Consider the following 18,536-nt stretch of genomic DNA (forward strand, 5'->3'; position numbering starts at 1 on the left):
ATGAGATTATACTAGGACAATAAGAAAAATTTTTCCAAAAGTAAGATGATTTCTTTACAGCATACGAGGTAAGAAATATTAAAGTTCAAGAACAATCGTAAACATTCTTCCTTTGTTGTTTTCCACGGTCTTTTGGAGAGTAAGGGAGCCAGTTTGGGCAGGGTAAGCTTAAGGTGGGAGCTGTATTTTTGAATTAGGATCTAGGGGTGAGAGCTAAATGAGAACCAGGGAGCCCCTGGTCCTGCTCCTGTGTTGTACATGTGAGGAAGCTGGAGCCTGCAAGCCAAGCCGGCTGCCTGTACATCATCCCCATGGAGCCAGAGAACTGTGACTGAGCCACCCTGTTCTGCAAGGGCTTTTCTCCCTCACAGTCCTATACCTCTACAAAGGTCACAGGTTCAAGTTGCCCTCTCTAGTGAACCTTGGGAAAGATAGGTGCCATGGAAGAAAATCACAATTATGGGTAAGAAAATTATTTCCATAGATTAATCAGCTCTAAAAATTGGGTCTGCTAAAGGAATCCCCTTATTATCACATTGTATTGATGTGACTTCATTAATTGTCACGGGAATCCCACTCCCCTCTTCCAGCACTGTGCCAGACCCTAACCCTGTACGACTGCCGAGATACGTTCTGCATCTCCAAAAGATCAGTTGAAATTGATCGACTGATCAAGGCAGGCAGCTGCACCATAGCATACAAGGTCTGAAGAGGCCCCTTTAATTCCTGCATAATGTATTTACATTGCATCATGCTGCCAAACACACAGAAGCTCGACCCTTTGTTAATAGGCCAAAAGTCCCTCTGTTCGGCTCAACTGGAAATCGGCTCATGAGTCACACTGCCTCCTGATTTGCCTGTGGTCAACTAAGTGGACAGTGCTGCTCCATTCTGCCCACGGGCTTTGCAAATCCAATAAGTAGGTGAGTGAGCACGCTGGTGTGAGGAATGTGTGTACACAGTGGTCAGTCCTCTGGCACCTAAGGGCTTGGTGGTGGGGGGAAGCATTAGCATGGCTCTCAGTGGGCCTGCCCTCATTCTGGAACCTTCGACTCTTCAGTGCCAAGAGGCACCGTGTAACTAGTGACACCTAAGGATGTGCCCTCTCTCCTGTGGAGAAGACTCCATGGGAGTCAAGTCTGCACAATCAACTTGATCCACACCACCATCTTTCTGACTCCTTTAGTCGTCACCATCAGCTTCTTAGAACATTTCTTTAATACTTCATCTAGATTTGTTAAAAATCAGAGGATTTGTAAAAACAGATGTATTTGGGTGAAATTGGTCATTAAACATGCAGGGGGCGTGTTCGGCTGTCCACAGAGCCAGGAGACACGCCGGGGGATAATGAACAGACTGTATCAGGACTGGAAAAGCACAGTGCTGGCTGGCGATGCCCTCACCCTTGCCAATCCACACATGGCAGCCTGCTTCCGTCGGTGTGCGGGTGCACTGTCTTCATGCTCCTGATAAATGCCCTGTTGCCATGTCTATCTTCTACAGAAAACTAATTAAATTTCAAAAATTAAAGTTGCAATACTAGGGCCTTTTGGAAGAAGATCTGTCCAAAGAGCTATTGAAAATTCATTTCTTGAATTAAATGACCCAGGGCAAGATTGGGTACTCTGCTATGCAGAGCTGTCCCGTGTTCTTTGGGGGAAGCCCCCACTTTTTAAAAAAATTTTGATTTGTTATATATGACAACAGAATGCATTACAATTCACATTACACATGGAGCACAATTTTTCATATCTATGGTTGTATACAGAGTAGAGTCACATCCTCTGTGTCTTCTTACATGTACTTAGGGTAATGATGGCCATCTCATTCCACCAACTTCCCTACCCCTTTGCCCCCTCCCTCCCCTTTTCCCCTTTGCCCTACCTAGAATTCATTTAATCCTCGCATTCCCCACTCCCATAGCATATTATGGATCAGCATCCTTAAATCAGAGAAATCATTTGGCATCTGTTTTTTTTGGGCTTGGCTAATTTCACTTAATGTTGTATTCTCCAGCTTCATCCATTTTCCTGCAAATGCCATGATTTTATTCTCTTTTAATGCTGAATAATATTCCATTGTGTATACAGCCACATCTTCTTTATCCATTCATCTACTGAAGGGCTTCTAGGTTGGTTCCAGTTTAGCTGTTGTGAATTGTGCTGCTATAAATATTGAAGTGGCTGCATCACTGCAGTATGGTATTTTTAAGTCCTTTGGGTTTAGACCAAGGAGTGGGATAGCTAGGTCAAATGTGGTTCCATTCCCAGTTTTCCAAGGATTCTCCATACTGCTTTTCAGAGTGGTTGCACCAATTTGCAGTCCCACCAGCAATGTATGAGTGTGCCTTTTTCCCCACATCCTTGCCAACACTTATTGTTGTTTGTGTTCTTAATAACTGCCGTTCTGACTGGAGTGAGATGAAATCTTAGAGGAGTTTTGATTTGCATTTCTCTAATTGCTAGAGATGATGAACATTTTTCATATAATTGTTGATTGATTGTATGTCATGCGTGTGATAAGAATTTGTTCCCAATTAGTAGGCTCTCGATTCACCTCACTGATTGTTTCTTTTGATGAGAAGCTTTTTAGTTTGAATCCTTCCTATTTATTGATTCTTGATATTAATTATCGTGCTATAGGAGTCTCATTGAGGATGTTGGGAGGGCTTAATCCGACATGATGGAGATTTGGGCTTACGTTGTTTTTTTTTTTTTTTTCTAACAGACCCAGTGTCTCTGGTTTAATTCCTAGGTTCTTGATCCACTTTTGGTAGTATAATCATTTTGACAATATTAATTCTGCCTATCCAAGAACAAGGTAGATCTTTCTATCTTCCAAGGTCTTTTTTAATTTCTTTCTTTAGCGTTCTATAGTTTTCATTGGAGAGGTCTTTCACGTCTTTCATTAGGTCAATTCCCGAGGTGTTTTTTGTTTGTTTGTTTTTAATATTTATTTTTCTTAATTTTTGGCAGACACAACATTTTTGTATGTGGTGCTGAGGATCGAACCCGGGCCACACGCATGCCAGGCGAGCGCGCTACCGCTTGAGCCACATCCCCAGCCCTGGTTTTTTTTTTTTTTTTTTGAGGCTTTTGTAAATGGGGTAGTTTTCCTTTCAGAGAATATATCACTGATATATAGAATTGCATTTGATTTATGGGTGTTGGTTTTGTATCCTGCTACTTTGCTGGCATTTTCTAGGTCTAGAAGTTTTCTGGTGAAGCTTTTTGGGTCCTCTAGGTATAGAATCTATTGTCAGAAAATAGTGCTAGTTTAAGTTCTTCTTTACCTATCTGTATCCCTTTAATTTCTTTCATCTGTCTAATTGTCTGGCCAGTGTTTCAAGAACTATGTTAAATAGAAGTGGTGAAAGAGGGCATCCCTGTTTTGTTCCAGTTTTTAGAGGGAATGCTTTCGATTTTTCTCCATTTAGAATGATGTTGGCCTGGAGTTTAGCATAGGTAGCTTTTACAATGTTGAGATATGTTCCTGTTATCCCTAGTTTTTCTAGTGTTTTGGGGTGCTGTATTTTGTCAAATGCTTTTTCTGCATCTATTGAGATGATCATATGTTCAAGTCTATTGATGTGCTGAATTACATTTATTGATTTCCATATGTTGAGCCAACCTTGCATCCCTGGAATGAACCCCACTCAATCATGATGCACAATCTTTTTTGATATGTTTTTATATTCAATTTGCCAGAATTTTATTGAGGATTTTTGCATCTATGTTCATTAGATATTGGTCTGAAGTTTCCTTTCTTTAAAGTGTCTTTGTCTGATTTTAGAATCAGGGTGGTATTGGCCTCATAGAATGAGTTTGGAAGTGTTTCCTCTTTTTCATGAAATAATTTGAGGAGTATTGGTATTAGTTCTTCTTTAAAGGTCTTGTAGAGCTCGGCTGTGTATCCATCCAGTCCTGGGGGAAGCCCCCACTTTTTATTTCAGGGTCCTGCACTTCTCCAGGGCTGGGTGTTGTCATCATGTGGCTGATTAGGAAACAGCTCAGAGAGGTGAAATGATTTGGTCTGAGCCTTGGATGGGCAGGGCTGGAATTTAAACCCAAGTCTGTCTGTCTCCCCAGATCAGATGGTGAATTATAAAGTCTTAAATCTGGGAGGGAATTCAGAGGTAACTAAATCTAGACCACTTATTTTAAAGATGGGAAAGTTGAGGTTTTGAAAGATTATTGTTTCTTGCCGTGTAAATGGATTTATTTTTACTGCAGATATTTAGAGGGGATATAAATCCTTATGTTTCCAACCACGACCTGACACATAATCCCAGTGTGCTCAATGTTTTCCTCTTTCTGCAGAGCATTTGGGGGTGGGGGGCAGTGGGGAGGGGTGTGTGCCGTGCATGCTGGGAACACTGAGCCAAGCCAGAAGAACATTCCTACAGCAGCAGGATGGGGCTGTGCCCTCAGTGCTGTCCCCGGGATCTGCATGACCAGCCCGCATTCTCTGTCCTCCTGGACGTTCCTGTCCCCGTTATCGCTAGGCCAAGAACATGCAAGCCTCTGGTGAGGAGCACTCACAGGAGAAGACTTGTCATGCAGACCGATCACAGAGGGGATTTACAGGCTTAGCCTAGCGTTGATGGCTTCTTCATCTGTAGCAGCCTGTTTTGTGTTTGTTTTCTCCCCTGATGCATTGCTTCTAGGCCGCTGGGGACATTAACTCATTTTCAAGGTTGATTTAAAGCAGCATGAATGAATTAGAGATTTCTTTGGAAAGAATTATCTTAAATAGCACAGTATTTATCTTTAAATTCATAATCAAGGTTTATGTTACTGTTTCAAATTCCACATCTTTAAACCTTTAAAGCCTGTGTTTTTCTTTGATACTATGTTAAATACTGAGGATAATGAAGGGTTCAAAAAGAATATACTTCCAGAAGCCTGTCAGACGTCCATTCTGCTCCAGTATTAAGTGGGTTTTCTGGAGAGGTGTTTCAGTATGCAGCGTCTACCTTTAGGTGCAGCCACATTGGTACACATTTAGTGTATACAACCATCGAGCGTCGACTCAACTTCACACTGATTCTCCTGTGGTGTCATCGTACCTCATGCATATCTCCATCCCTCAAAGAAGCCACACTGAAATATTTCCCAAGGAAGTGGCTTTCTTCTCACAGTTAAGACTCAGAATCTCCCAGAGCAGCTTCGGGTGACGCACTAGGTCTGTAATCAGATATGGAAGGATGGCTGTGTTCAGCTGGGAGCCTCCTTGGCCTGTGGCAAGATGCTGATGGCGCTGCTTCCTAGGTGGTAGTGGAACACACCTGCACTCGGTAAGAAAAGCAGTTGCTCTCGGGCTCTTCCAGACTGTGTTAGGAGGGGCCACAGACGACCCCCCTATCTCTGTGGACTGCAGACCTGAGCGTCTGGGCACCTGTCAGCAAGTCCAAAGAGTGAAGCTACTTCAATGGTGACAAGGAGGTGCCCTTGGCCTGTGGCTCAGGGTGGCATTTGTACCGATGGCGCAGGGCAATAGTGATTGATCACAGCAGGGCAGAAGTACCAATGGCACCACACTCGCGGGTTAGAGAAAGGAGAGCATCCCCCCAGAATTCCGTGGCAGTGCAGTACACGTCACTGGGCCTTCACTTCTGTTGAAACCCAGCCTCTGTGCTCCCTGGGTCTCCCATTCCTGGGCTCAAGGTGATCGTCCGCCTTAGTAAAAATTCCTAATTTTTTTAAACCTCTGGTGCACATGTCTACTCTAATAAGATGGGAAATGTGTGTAAGCATTGGCTCAGAGAATCACTGTGCATGCGTGAATGAGCCTCTTCCTTCTTCCTTCATGGAACACAAACATTGCTTGGAAAAATGATCAGAAGACAAACTATGGTTATGCAGACTCAGATTTTGTAAGAGATTTTCTATAAAATCAATGAAATGATCCTGGCCTCCAAGGAAAGCAGCCATTGTTCAAGTACAACATCTCCGGTGGAGGATGACATGGACGGTCTACTCTATTAGCACACAGTGGCCCAGTCTACTCATAGCCCCTTATTACAGGGCGTGGGCTGCGGAGGGCCCTGGGGCAGGGTTCTGCTGGGGAGTCCTCAGCCCACAAGGCCCCACAGCCAGGCGGGCGTGGGGGCAACTGATGCCTACCTTTCTCTCTTCTGTGGAATTGGGAAACGTCAGCGTGTAGACGCCAGAAGTGGTGAGTCCGGATTTGAATACTTCAGCACAGTCTCTGAAAATATTCCGTTCCTCTTTATCAACAATAGGGTTCTTAGCTGTGTTTAAAAAAAAAAAAAAGCATTTAAATAGAATTTACAAAAAGATAAAACTTGTTATTTCAAGAACCAATCATTTGATGACTTATTACATTTGAATTTTTATAGTAAAAAGGATATGCTAGGTTTTAGCTTTTCTAAAAAAGTCACCTGTTCTCCTGTGAATTCTGAAATCATCCTTACTTTTGTATTATCAAGTGCATGTAACGCAGGTATTTCACAGCCCAGAATCTATGCTTTTTGAAAATTTCTCATCTTGAGTACAGTCAGGTAAGATTTACTATACATAAGTAAGAGAAGGACCCCAAGAGTGCTCCTTCTCAGGGCCCGTGCATGTCCCTTAGGCCATTTTTCCACTGGGGCCATAGTGTGTGTTTTTCCCTTTTACACACACACACACACACACACACGGCTAAGCCTAATTTGTTTTTAGAATACCACATGGGAGATATTTAGTAGTCTTTGGACTTTTAGCAGCTGTACCGTGGATAGCTAGTATTTTGAAGGACGTAATGTTTACCTGCATGTTTTGAATTCCTCTACTAAGCCTAAAATTTCTAGGACTATGACATTCTTCAAATTTCAATTCTGTCAACATTCACATTTCTGCCACATTTAAAAAAAAAAAACAAAAAACGGTGGTCTGTCGTGGAGCCCTGTGGAGGGAGCAGAGCTCTCCGCATCCCCCTCCGCATCCCCTGGGGCACAGAGGCGGCCCTGGCTGTGGAGCCCAGGAGAGGAGGAGTCTCTGCTGCTCCTGGTTTTCTGCCAGGATCTGAGCCAGGTGGCTTTCTCTCCTTCAACTCATCACAGCTGGTGACACATACCGTCTGGTCCCTGCAGTGTTAGCTGACTGACTACCTTTGCTTTTTCTAAGAATGTGAAGAAAATGTGATTTTTCCAAATTGTGAGAGAGTAGAACTGCAGGTGGAAATGTGAGCTGCAGCTGGCAGCCCAGAGTCGCCAGCTCTCGCGTCGGCATCCTGCCTCTCTGTCCTGCGGCTGGGCACCCGCTGAAATAAGCCCTCTGCTAGTGACTGTCGAAACTGGAGTAACTGCAGGACTCAAGTAAAATGTGGGAACAGATTTCTTTTATGGATTTAGACATACGATCCTCATGTGTGGATTCACGACTCACATGCAAAGAGCATTGAGTCAAAAGAGCCTGAGTTAAGACCATCACAAGATGAGCCACAAAGAACCAGGTCAAATTCATTCAGGAAAAAGTGCTCAGAATGTCCCAGAGATTATATATATATATCTCTTCAGTTAATGACCTGAGTTCCTGTGCCCCTGCAGCTGAAGGGCTAGGGAGTAAGGAAGGTGAAGTGTATTGCAGGACGGGACGAGAAAGGGGAGCTGGCACCTCCTCAGTGCCTGTCACTCGAAGGATCATCTTATTAGTCTCCACAGGTGATTGTGGGTCTGGTTATGTGTTCCCATTTAAATCCCAGAGAAACAGAGGTCCGCTGCGGTGTCGTAATTGCCAGGCTCGTGCACCCTCACTCTGAAGTGTGTTGGGTGCTCTGCCTCCTCATAGTGGGGATGCCCTGTGTCTCGCCTACCTCTTCTCTGCCTCCTCCCTTTCTCCTTGGCTCTACGTTGAGACCCGATCGAGCTTTCATATGAAATACGAGAGAAAGGTGCCTCTTCTGAAGGAGTGAGCTAGGGCTATGAGGGGTGCCGACACCCGGAGAGGGGGTGTGGGCCGCACTTACAGCCGGACGCCGACACCATGGTCAGCAGGTTGTGCACCGTCTCCATCAGGTCACGCTGCTGCTTTTGGAGGGCCGAGTTGTTGACAGTGGCGGTGACAAGCTGCTTCTCCAGCTCCTGGATGACGGAGCTCTGCTGGGACACCAGCACCCGCAGCTGGTCCTTCTCCTCCCGCATGGACCGCAGCTGCAGCGTGTGCTTGTCCTCCATGTCCAGCACCTTCTTCTCCAGGAAGCTGAAGGGAGAGGACACATTCCTTAACGAAGGGCCTTTGGGGCCGGATTGCCACTGAGGGTAGGCGCTTCAGAAACACGGTTTCCATAGCCCTAGTGACATCCCTCACGGTTTTGTGTTTCTGTTCTGCCAAGGCACTCTGTGCAGATGCCATGTGAGTTATAAAGTAACCAGAGGTTGTCACAGCCCTAAATAGTCTCTCACATTCGCCAGGGTTACACGTGACACGTGCCAGGAACACATATGTGTCATGCTAGCCACAGAAGTGGAACACAAGTGTCACAGCACAGGGTACCCGGGAATCCAGAAGGAGGAGGCCTTATTTCAGGCATGGTGCTCATGAAATGCTCTGCTTGAGAAGGAGCCGTTGAGGTGGACCTCGGGGTAGTGTGAGCTGTTTATGTTGGATACTGATCCTAATGATGATATGACAGCTGATCTTTTAGTACTGTTTGGTAAGTATTCCTGCGTGAGAGGGATGGACACTTAGCTTAGGTTCAGATCTGGCTTACTGGCCTGTGACCCTGGCAGCTTACCTACTCACTTCTGCCTCAGTTTCCTCTTGTGTATATGGGGGTATCACTTCCCATTTCCAATGGACAACTTGCATTAAATGTAGGCATACTAAATCACATGCCTGGCTTGTCATGCAAGTGGAAGAGTTCAAACCCAGATCTTTGAAACACCCACCTTCCTTCCTTTCTTTTAACATAGACCCCTTTAACCAGTACTGTCTCTTAGACTTGTTGCCTAGCAGTTGCAATGTGAGATAGACCCCTGAAAAACAATCTAAAAATCACTTTTTACTCTTATTATATATGACACTAGAATGTATTTTGACACATGTATATGGAGTATAACTTCCCATTCTGGTTGTACGTGATGTTGGTCATGTAATCATGTATGCACATAGGAAAGTAATGTCAAATTCATTTCTACTACCTTTCCTATTCTCACTCCCTCTCCTTCATTCCCTTTTGTCTGCTCCAAAATTCTTCTGTTCTTCCTTCCCCCACCCTCATTGTGATTAGCATCCACATACTAGAGAGAACATTTGGCCTTTGGTTTTCTAAAAATGATTTTGATAGTTATAAAGCTATGCCATTTGTCTTTCTAATCTCAGTTCCTAAAGATTATGTATGTCACAAGAAGGTCATGTGGACACTGAAAAGTCACCAACGCTGCGGGCACAGTGCCTAAGTGGAAGGAGTGTCATAGAGATCCCCACCTCTGCGGGGCTACCCTGCCTGTGTGTTACAACTGTCTGCGTGTCCTATCCAAGTAGATATCTAAACAGAGGCATTAGATGATCGTTGGGCCTTTCCGTTCAGTCAATCTGTGCATCCATGTGCCTTTCTGGCCTGGTATTTCACGAACCTTTAGCCCTGCAAACGTCAGCCAGGCAAAGAACTAGACCACCCCTTACAGATCTTGCCCATAAGTAGTAACAACAGTATTAATGATTATTAGAAATTGAATTGTGGCTCTTAAACTTATCCCAGTCCTCTGGTCACTGTAAATCATTAGTGATGACAAACGTACTGTCAATATATTAAGTCCGTAAATAATTCATTTTGATTGGATTTTTTCATCAGTTTTACCATGTTTTTCAACTATTATTTTTCTTGATATCACCTAACATTATTTTTTTAAAATGTATGTCTTAAAAACCAAGATGACTTGCCATAAGCAGAAAGTCACCTAAAACACAAGTGCACAGCTGTCTAGTCCACCTGCATGCCGGTGGCACGCTTTGGGAAACACTGCTGTGGTCTGAGGTGCCTGGGAACCCTGAGTCTGCACTGCCTTCAGTGTGGCCTCACTGAGACTTGTGGCCCACCCAGCCTCCTTCACTGTTTTTAATAATCTGAGAGGTGTGAGGGAAGGTGCCGGGCGTACAGCCCCCAAGTGTGGAAGGAGCAGCCTGTGGGCTGGACAGCTAAACACAGCACCTCGGTTCCCCCTCCAGGGCCCGCCAGCCTAGCTCCTCTCGTGATCCAATGAGTGGTCTCGAGATTAAAGACGAGAGTCCTTGGCTGGGGGGAACGCCCTTAGAAGGGTTAGGGGACTCTCATGGAACCCTGGGCTCACCAGAGCAAGCGCGTGTAAGTGAGCCTACCTCCCGAGTCCCTCTCTGGCTCTCCGTTTGGAAAGGTGACCTCTTCCTCCCACGCACTGTACCACCGTGCTGATACCATTTGCAGTTGGGTCCTCCCCAGAGGCCAGACCAATGGGGCCACCCAGTCTTGGACTTCTAGCCTCCAAAACTGAACTCAATAAACTGTAAAGTTATAGTCATGAAAAATGGGCTGTCGGTGTTTATTTATGAGTTTCTCTTCATCTCCTCAGGAAGAAATATCATTGGCCACATGTTTCAGGGTCGGAGCAATTTAGTTGAAGTGATGCATAGAGTCCCTAAACTAGTCACTTATTTTGAGAAGGAAGAAGAGTGAGATGGGAAAAAACAAAACAAAGGAAATGATCATTTTCAACTTCAGCTGTGAATCTAAAAAGTGTAGTAGTGGCAGTTTTGAAAGAAATGTTGATCCCAGTATGTATTTTGACTTCATTTGAACCTATTGTATAAAGAAAGCAATTGTACTTTTCTGGAAGCTTGTTTGAAAAGTGCTTATATGGAAAAAATATTGTGATGTTTAAATTTAACTTCGTAAAACTAGATTTGAATTATGAGAAAAGTATGTTATTGAGCCATGTAAATTAAACCAGAGGAAATGTGAAGGATTTAAATTGAAAAAAAAAATGCAGTCATTCTTTCTGTTCTCTGGGGACCAAATTTAATTTATTCTGGGCCTCCAGTTTTAAAAAGCAAACAGATTTTTTTCATTCGAGTAATTTTTATTCATGTTTCAAATTTCTGCACACTAGGGTAGAAGTTTGAGACCAACATTTGAGATAAAAACAATCTCACAGCAATTTCACGTGGCACAGGAAAAGCTACTGATGGCCACCACTCACCTGACTGTCTCTGGGAAACCTGGGATAGGCTCAGGCTGCTGAACATGCTCTGGTAACGAACATTGCTTCGCCCTATAGTTTTCAAATTTAGTATGCTATAATGCTAAAATATATATGCATATGCCAACAATGTCACCTGACACCATATTTGTAAATTTTGCTGTCCTTCAATACCCACAGGGTGGATTCCAGGACCCCTTCCTATTGAAATCCATGGATGCTCAGTCTCTTATATGAAATGGCACAGAATGTGCTTGTAGCCTACATATGTCCTTCTGAATGCTTTAAAGCACCTCTAGATAATCTAAATAATCTAACACCTAACCTAATACAAACCTATGTAAATAGTTGTTAACATCCCATTATTGACAAAATAATGACAAGGAAAGCAACACGTTCTGCACAAATGTACTCCCTCCCCCCACTCCCCACAAACATTTTGGGTCCAAGCTTGGCTGACTCTGGGATGCAGACCCAGAGGTCAAGGATGGCTGACTGTGCTGTCAAATCTCCTTGCTTTTACTTAGAAGAGCAGGACTCGCAGCTTAGCTTGGATCTACTGCCGAGAACAGGCACTTCACTGAGCAAAGCCACTGCTTGGAGACACAATCAACTCTCACAACATTTTTCTGATCTTACAATTTAGTGAAATTTCTTTGTAACTCAAGGTTTTGGGATCTATAGATGGTGGATTCCAACTGTACTGTGGTTTGCTGTGTTTTGAAGGTCATTCCTGCTTAAATTTGAAAACTACAGAGAGAAGCAGTGTTCAGTCCCAGGGCACATTCAACAGCCTGAGCCTATCCCAGGTTTCCAAGAGACAGTCGAGTGAGTGGTGGTGATCAGCAGCTTTTCCTGTGCCACGTGAAATTGCTGTGAGATTGTTTTATCTCAAATGTTGGTCTCAAACTCATATCCTAGTGTGTAGAAATTTGAAATAAATGAAAATTACTTGAATAAAAAAAATCTGTTTGCTTTTTAAAACTGGAGACCCAGAATAAATTAAATTTGGTCCCCAGAGAACAGAAAGAAAAATTGCAGTTTCGTTTTTGATTCACAGTAAATAATGAGTATATACAACATTTATCGCCATTTCTGACTAAGACTAAAGAATCACTTAGGTTGCGAAATAGAAAAGATAAATTATTGTGACTATTTTCCATGCCTTAATTAAAACCAAGGACAAAGCACACCAAATATGTATGCAAACTTACCTTCACATGTCTCCATCTAGTATCAACCCAGGAAAACGGTCCCCACTCACCACCTGAAGTTTTTGTTACCATACTTCTTATCCTGGGACTTTTTTCTAAATTTAAGTATTAATTCAGTAATTTTAGCACCAACTTTTGTTTTTACTTGACCATGGTTTTAAGAGGAAATAATGCATGATGAATGAATGACAATATAAGAAACCTTCCTACTGTAAATTATTTTGTATAGAAGACACAAAGTCCCCAAAGGCAGATGAGCATGGTGAAGCCACCGTTAAAGCCTCGGCCATCGTCACAAACCGCAGTTTTCACCGACAAGCATGTGTGCTATTGAGGCAGCTTGGAGGGCCACAGTGACAGCAGAAAGTGAAGACCAGGATCAGGGACAGGGGAGGACTTCTGTGTCGGTGCAGCATGTTCCTGGACCCTCCCCTGCCTTTCCCTGCACACTGTCTCTTCCGTGTGTGTGCTGGACACGGAGAAATCCATCATTGTGAGAACTACACCCGCAATTGACAGGCAGCGAGGTAGGCCCTGTGTCTTCAGAGCGTACGATATTTTTATACTGGTGGTTACCTGTTCTTGTCCTGCAGTTTGTTTATTTCACTGGTCTGGTCCAAAATCTGTTTTTCCAATTTGTTTGTAGAAAGGGAATGTTCCAGAAGCTGAAGTTCAAGCCTTGTTGTCTGGTTTAAAACCTAAATGTAACAGAATGAAATTCCTATTTATCACTTTTAATCAGTTTAATTTCTTACCTTCTAATTATCTAAATAATCAGAAAATAAACACATTGTTTATCAGCCCAACTTCCTTATTTTGACCTATTTTTCATGTTCAGAAAAAGCGAGGTGTCTTGGATTACTTCCATGTGTGGTTTTTGTGGGTTGTTTTTTTTTTTTCTCTGTTTTTATTTTGAAAGTAGTTAATAGTTATGGATATTGATGTTTGTATGAAATTATAATATTTTTCTATAGTTCTGTATTTTATCATGTTACACTGTGAGACTAGTAGGAGCATCCAATGCTCAGATTTCAAAGATTAAAAATTGTGGATAAATAAAAAGTACTTCCGCTGGCCCAAACAAGCACTGTTGTGGTATTTATCTGGTGGTCAGTGGACACAGGGATGCTCAGTAAATAGACACGTAGCCCCCGTTAGCCTGGCATTTCCCTGACAGGGCCACACGTTCAGCCCTTGCTGTTTTCTCTTTCCTATTCTAATGGTCCACATTGAGAGGACCCCTCTTGCTCTGTGGCTTCTGGTCCGTGGCGTGTGCAGTCTCGCAGTCCCATTCTGCCCCAGGAGCCTGAAGGACGGATTCCTTGGTGTTTGGCTGCCGTGCAGCAGGAAGAATTGATTACTCACATCCTCCGTGTCACAGTGATTCAGGATGTGATATCACGTGTAAATGTGAGTCGGGATCGCGGCCAAGGAATTGGCGTCCTTGACAGAATCACTGTTTGCTGGGTGTCTTTGTGGTTTGCCAAAGCGCTGGCCTGCACGCTCTGCAGGTCTCGGGGGTGGTCCAGCCCTCCATCCCAGCTGGTGGGAGGTCAGGGCTGCACACCCCCCCAGAAGGGAGCAAGGCCTCGGCCAAACCCAGGCCTGGGTGCTGAGGTGGACCCCTAGGGTGCAGACCTGGCCTGCAGGTTCTTGGGCTCAGATGTTCCATGAAGGGAATTGGGTCTCCTCCTTAATTAATGGGAATTATTAGATGAGCGCATTTAGAGAGGCAGAGAGGGATGGTCTGTGGGTCCTGCTGGCCTGGGATGACTGCTGTGTCTCACAACCCTGTTTCCTTAAGGCAGCCTCCAGGCCTCTGTCTGCAAGTGACCATGTGAGCTAGTCAGGCCTGGCCGTTGTCCTCTTTAAGATCTCAAAACTCCAACCACCACTCAGTGCCCGACCCGGTAGTCTCATTGTGTCAGGCTAGTCGGTCTCGCGTTGACCAGAACTTTCACGTTGGAGTTTACGCCTACTTCGTGCAGTCATGACCCCCCGGCAGTGGCATTTGAGGGGACTGGGGACATGGGTAGTCTCTTGCTCAGCCACGTTCATGTCTTTGGTTGGACTTATAGGCTGTTTTCTTCCCACTCATTTTCCTATTTTCCTGTTACCCTGGATCATATGATATCTAATTTCACAACAGGCTTTTTAAAGAAATCATGTGACCCTGAAGCACATTAAATCTGACGTACACAGGATGTGGCCAAAGTTTACATGGTTGTTCTCTGCCTTAACACTTTTTTATTACTATTATCTAAAAACATAAAAATGATATTTATAGGACTTTTTATTTTGGGATGAGCTTGATGGCCCACTGGTTTTACTATCCAAAGGTAGGGAGCGTCACTTAATGACCACTGGTTTATTCTACTGGCTGACTATGGGCATGTGGGGAATTTACTTCTAAATTATTTCTTTTCAATTTTAGCTCTTACTAACAACTAGGATTAAATTTTTAGTACTCTATGGTGTACCCTATAAAAATTTGTTCATATTTTTCTTGAAACATTCTGATTTCATTGAAAAGTCTTGGTAATCAAATAATTGGTTACTCTGTCCTGTCCTCAGAACCTCCTGTTCTTCACTCTCCCTCCGTGTCCTCCACCTCGCCCAGCAGCCGTCAGGGAAGGCGCCAGCGCCGTTGGAGCGTCGTGTGGGCACAGGAGGCCTCTGACTCCCTTCCCATCCCCCGCTGGTGTGACCCCTTCTCTGGGCTTTGGCAAGTAGAGTTGATGTGTCGCAGGAATCGCGTGCAGCTCAAACGCCCCCCACCTTCCCCGCCCCCCACCCCACCCACACACACAGTTCTGGAGCCTTGCTTCCAGCTCAGAGTGGGCAGGTGCCGACCTGGTGAGCCCATGAAGGAGCCTGGCTTTGGGTCCAAGGGCAGACCAGCTGAGGCAAGCCTGGGGCCGCTCCATCCTTGCGGCCAACAGCGCCTCCCCCACACCCCCGACCTGTTCTTGTGGGTCCCAGGTTGTACATTGTTAGCATGACTTCAGAGATTTTGTTTTTTTAACTGGCTTGATAATTTGATGTTTTGCTGTATTTAATATTTTCATTTCTGCTGTTAAGCCATGAGCTCATAGACTCCTAAAGCTAGAAGAGAAGTCAGCAATGATCTGTCTGGCCCAGCCCTTCTTCTGACAGTTAAAACCACTGAGACCCAAAGAAAGTGTCAGTGGCCCGCTCCGACGGATGCGTCCTGTCCTGGTGGAACTGGACCACGGTGGACTGGGCTCTCGGCTCAGGGTTATGCCTGTCCCTGCCACAGCGTCCGCTCTCACTGTTGCATTTGTTTTTTTCCCTATAAATTAATTCCACAAATTGTGTTAACATGTATTCGAAATTTAGATTTTATCTTAACCTGGAATTAAGATTTAAGAACAAGGTTTGCAGCTCCCTGCCTCTGTGATTTTCATTTCTAAAATGCATGAAAAGTTTAGGGCTTGGAAAAGAAAAGTGCCATGTAGCATCCAGAGAAGACCAGTGAGGCAAAGGACCGCTGACCTTGTGGAGATCAGGTGTGTGCAGTGGGAAGGGGACTTGGAGGTCCTTACTGGACGAGCATCATCTGCCCTCAGTACTCAGAAGGAAAGCACTCAGGGATGAGTTCTCGACCTTTCTTGATTCCTTACAAACCCTTTTCTCCCACCATGGAGCGCCTGTCCCCGCATTCCATGGAGGCTGACCCTGGCAGCTGACCTGGTCCCTACCTGGGCCTCCACGTCCGTCAGTTTCCTCGTCTGCTCTGCTGTCTGGTTCAGGAGGTTCGTGCCGATCTCGATCATCACGGCCGTCTGGTTCTGCACCGCGCTCTGCTGCATCTCCACCATTTCCTTCCTCATGTTGTCCTGGATGTAGTTCTCGAGCTGGGGGGAACCCGAGCGGGAGGGTGCTCGTGAGTCACCTGAGCAGAAACCCCTCCCTGAGTACCTGTCATCCTTTTCTCCTTTCAGTGTCCATCTGAAGACCTGTGGCCCACTGCCAGTCGGCCTCTGTGTCCTGCCGCTAGTGACTGTCCTTTGACTCAGGATCTGGCAACCTGGGAGCATGACAAGCACCCACTGTCCCTACACCCTAGAGGCCACAGCCCAGCAAGCCCAGCGAGGTGGGCCACACCCACTGGTGGGACGAGGTGCAGGCAGCAGGAAGGACCCTGGGCTTAGCTGCGGTGCTGCCAGGCTGCAGCTCTGCCTCTTAACAGGAAGTAAAGTTTGGCCTCAGGAGACCCTCGCCACAGTGTGAGGGAAGGGGCCCCTTTGAAGCTCCCAGAGCCACAGACCCCACTCAGCTCCGGGTCTGTGGTGCCCTCCTGCTTTCTGCCTAGTCCATGAGGGATCAGTGCCCCTCTCACAGGTGTGGGTTAGGTCACTTGGGACTGAACTAGTTTCCGGAGAGAACATTGTCTCTCAGTCCCTTGCACACATCTACTTCTTTGCCATGTTGCAACCAGAGCCCAGCAGGTGCTGGCACTGTGCTCTGGGACTTTCCTATCTCTAGAACTGAGCCAAAATAACCGCCTTTTCTTTTTAACTTGCACAAAGCCTCAGGTATTTTGTTATGGTAACACAAAAAGGAGGAAGACAGCAACTAATCTTAGCATTAGCTTAAACACAAAGATAATGAAGAAGCTAATTTCACTCTCACGTACATATCTTTATCTGTGGCAATAAAATTGGATAATTAAATATAAAGATGGCACTTGGTGTGTGGGAGGAGCATGTGGGCTTGGAGCCAGGGAAGTGTTTTAAATAATTAAGCTATGCTTTTAAAGTCACTGTGCATTCATAACTTCAAGTGCTTTTTTTCTTTTTAATAATCAAATGGTGGAAGGTGCTATTCTATTGGTTGTTACTATCAATTCATGAGGACAGAAGACACACACACACACACACACACACACACACATTTTGGGGGTGGGGAGTGCCAGGGATTGGACCCAGGGGCACTTAACCGCTGAGCCACATCCCCAGCCCTTTTTTTTTTTTATTTTGAGACAGGGTCTCAATAGTTACTTAGGGTCTCGCTAAAATGCTGAGGCTGGCTTTGAACCTGTGATCCTCTTTCCTCAGCCCCCCGAGTTCCTGGAATTACAGGCATGCACCACCACGCCTAGCTCAAAAATTATATTTTTTATTTCTTTTTCACATAGTATAGCAAAAAAAAATTTTTTAAAACTGAATTTGAAAGTTGACCTTGAAACTACTGGTTTCTATCTGGTGCATTTCTTTAAGACTTAGTAGTCTCCTCCGAGATGCCATGCATAGACAGTCCTCAAACATGATTTCTTCTGAAATGTTAATGGATTACTAATTCTGTACATTGGCTTTAGAACCTGAGAAATAGGTATAAGAAGGGTTCAGGCTCCTGGGGCTCACGGCCTCCTTTGTCCCATGGTGGGTGCAGTGTGGTCTGAGGCTCCTTGGTGGGGTGCTGGACCTCTGTCTGCGCTGCTTGATTCCCACTGACTCCCTCCTGGCTGCCCCCCCACCAGTGGTCCCAGCAGTGAGCGGTCATCCTGGTGATCTTGTGCTTGGCTATGGAGGTCACAGGACGCTTAGTAGAGCTCTGGTAGTTTATGGAATCATGTAGTTAGAGCCTTTCCTCTCCATGTGACTCCAAAAGAGAAAATGAGGTGCTTTTCCTTGACGGTCCAGCCCGCTCCCTCCTGGGACCAGCTCAGCCTGTGTGTCCAGGATCTTATTTCATCCTTCCTTCCTCTGCTTTACACGTTAATAAATGGGACCTTTATGATTGAAATAACTCATAGGTAGCAGTTTGTCATCCCCTCCTCGTGTGGGAGTGGTGGCACTTTGGAGGTTACAGTAAAGCTGTGTCTTGGTCATGGTTACTCCCACCACCCAGCGAAGGTAACATTTAGAAAGTTTATTCTGGGAAGTTCAGAGCTACAAAGATGTACTCAAGCTGTAGTTTAGTTTAAATCTATACCCAGAGTAATACTTTATAAACTGGTACAAAGAACAGTTTTGTCTTTGTTTATTTCGGTGTTTAAAAGCTAAATCGCTCTGTTCTTTGTCATTCTGAATCATATAACTGGAGAGGAAAATGTACCTTTTAATACCTGCCTCCCATTATTTGAGCTACTGGATCAAATGTGGTTATAACCTGAGAAA

The 18,536-nt window shown here is 44.9% G+C and overlaps 2 protein-coding genes across 5 annotated transcripts in view; one reads left to right on the top strand and one right to left on the bottom strand.

Moving 5' to 3' along the window:
• Positions 1-18,536, top strand: part of Mcph1 (microcephalin 1) — a 193,111-nt gene that overhangs the window by 95,004 nt on the left and 79,571 nt on the right. The gene's annotated exons all lie outside the window — the stretch shown is intronic.
• The window catches only part of Angpt2 (angiopoietin 2), a 49,853-nt gene that overhangs the window by 7,452 nt on the left and 23,865 nt on the right, over positions 1-18,536 (bottom strand). The window contains exons 2-5 of the mRNA XM_005334345.5: positions 16,116-16,271; positions 12,970-13,091; positions 7,972-8,204; positions 6,126-6,253 (exon numbers count right to left, since the gene is read on the bottom strand). Of these exons, the coding sequence (XP_005334402.1) occupies positions 6,126-6,253; positions 7,972-8,204; positions 12,970-13,091; positions 16,116-16,271 (639 nt within the window). The remainder of the gene's footprint in view (positions 1-6,125; positions 6,254-7,971; positions 8,205-12,969; positions 13,092-16,115; positions 16,272-18,536) is intronic.

Source organism: Ictidomys tridecemlineatus, chromosome 14 (genome assembly GCF_052094955.1).
Source record: "Ictidomys tridecemlineatus isolate mIctTri1 chromosome 14, mIctTri1.hap1, whole genome shotgun sequence".
Lineage (NCBI taxonomy): Eukaryota > Metazoa > Chordata > Mammalia > Rodentia > Sciuridae > Ictidomys > Ictidomys tridecemlineatus.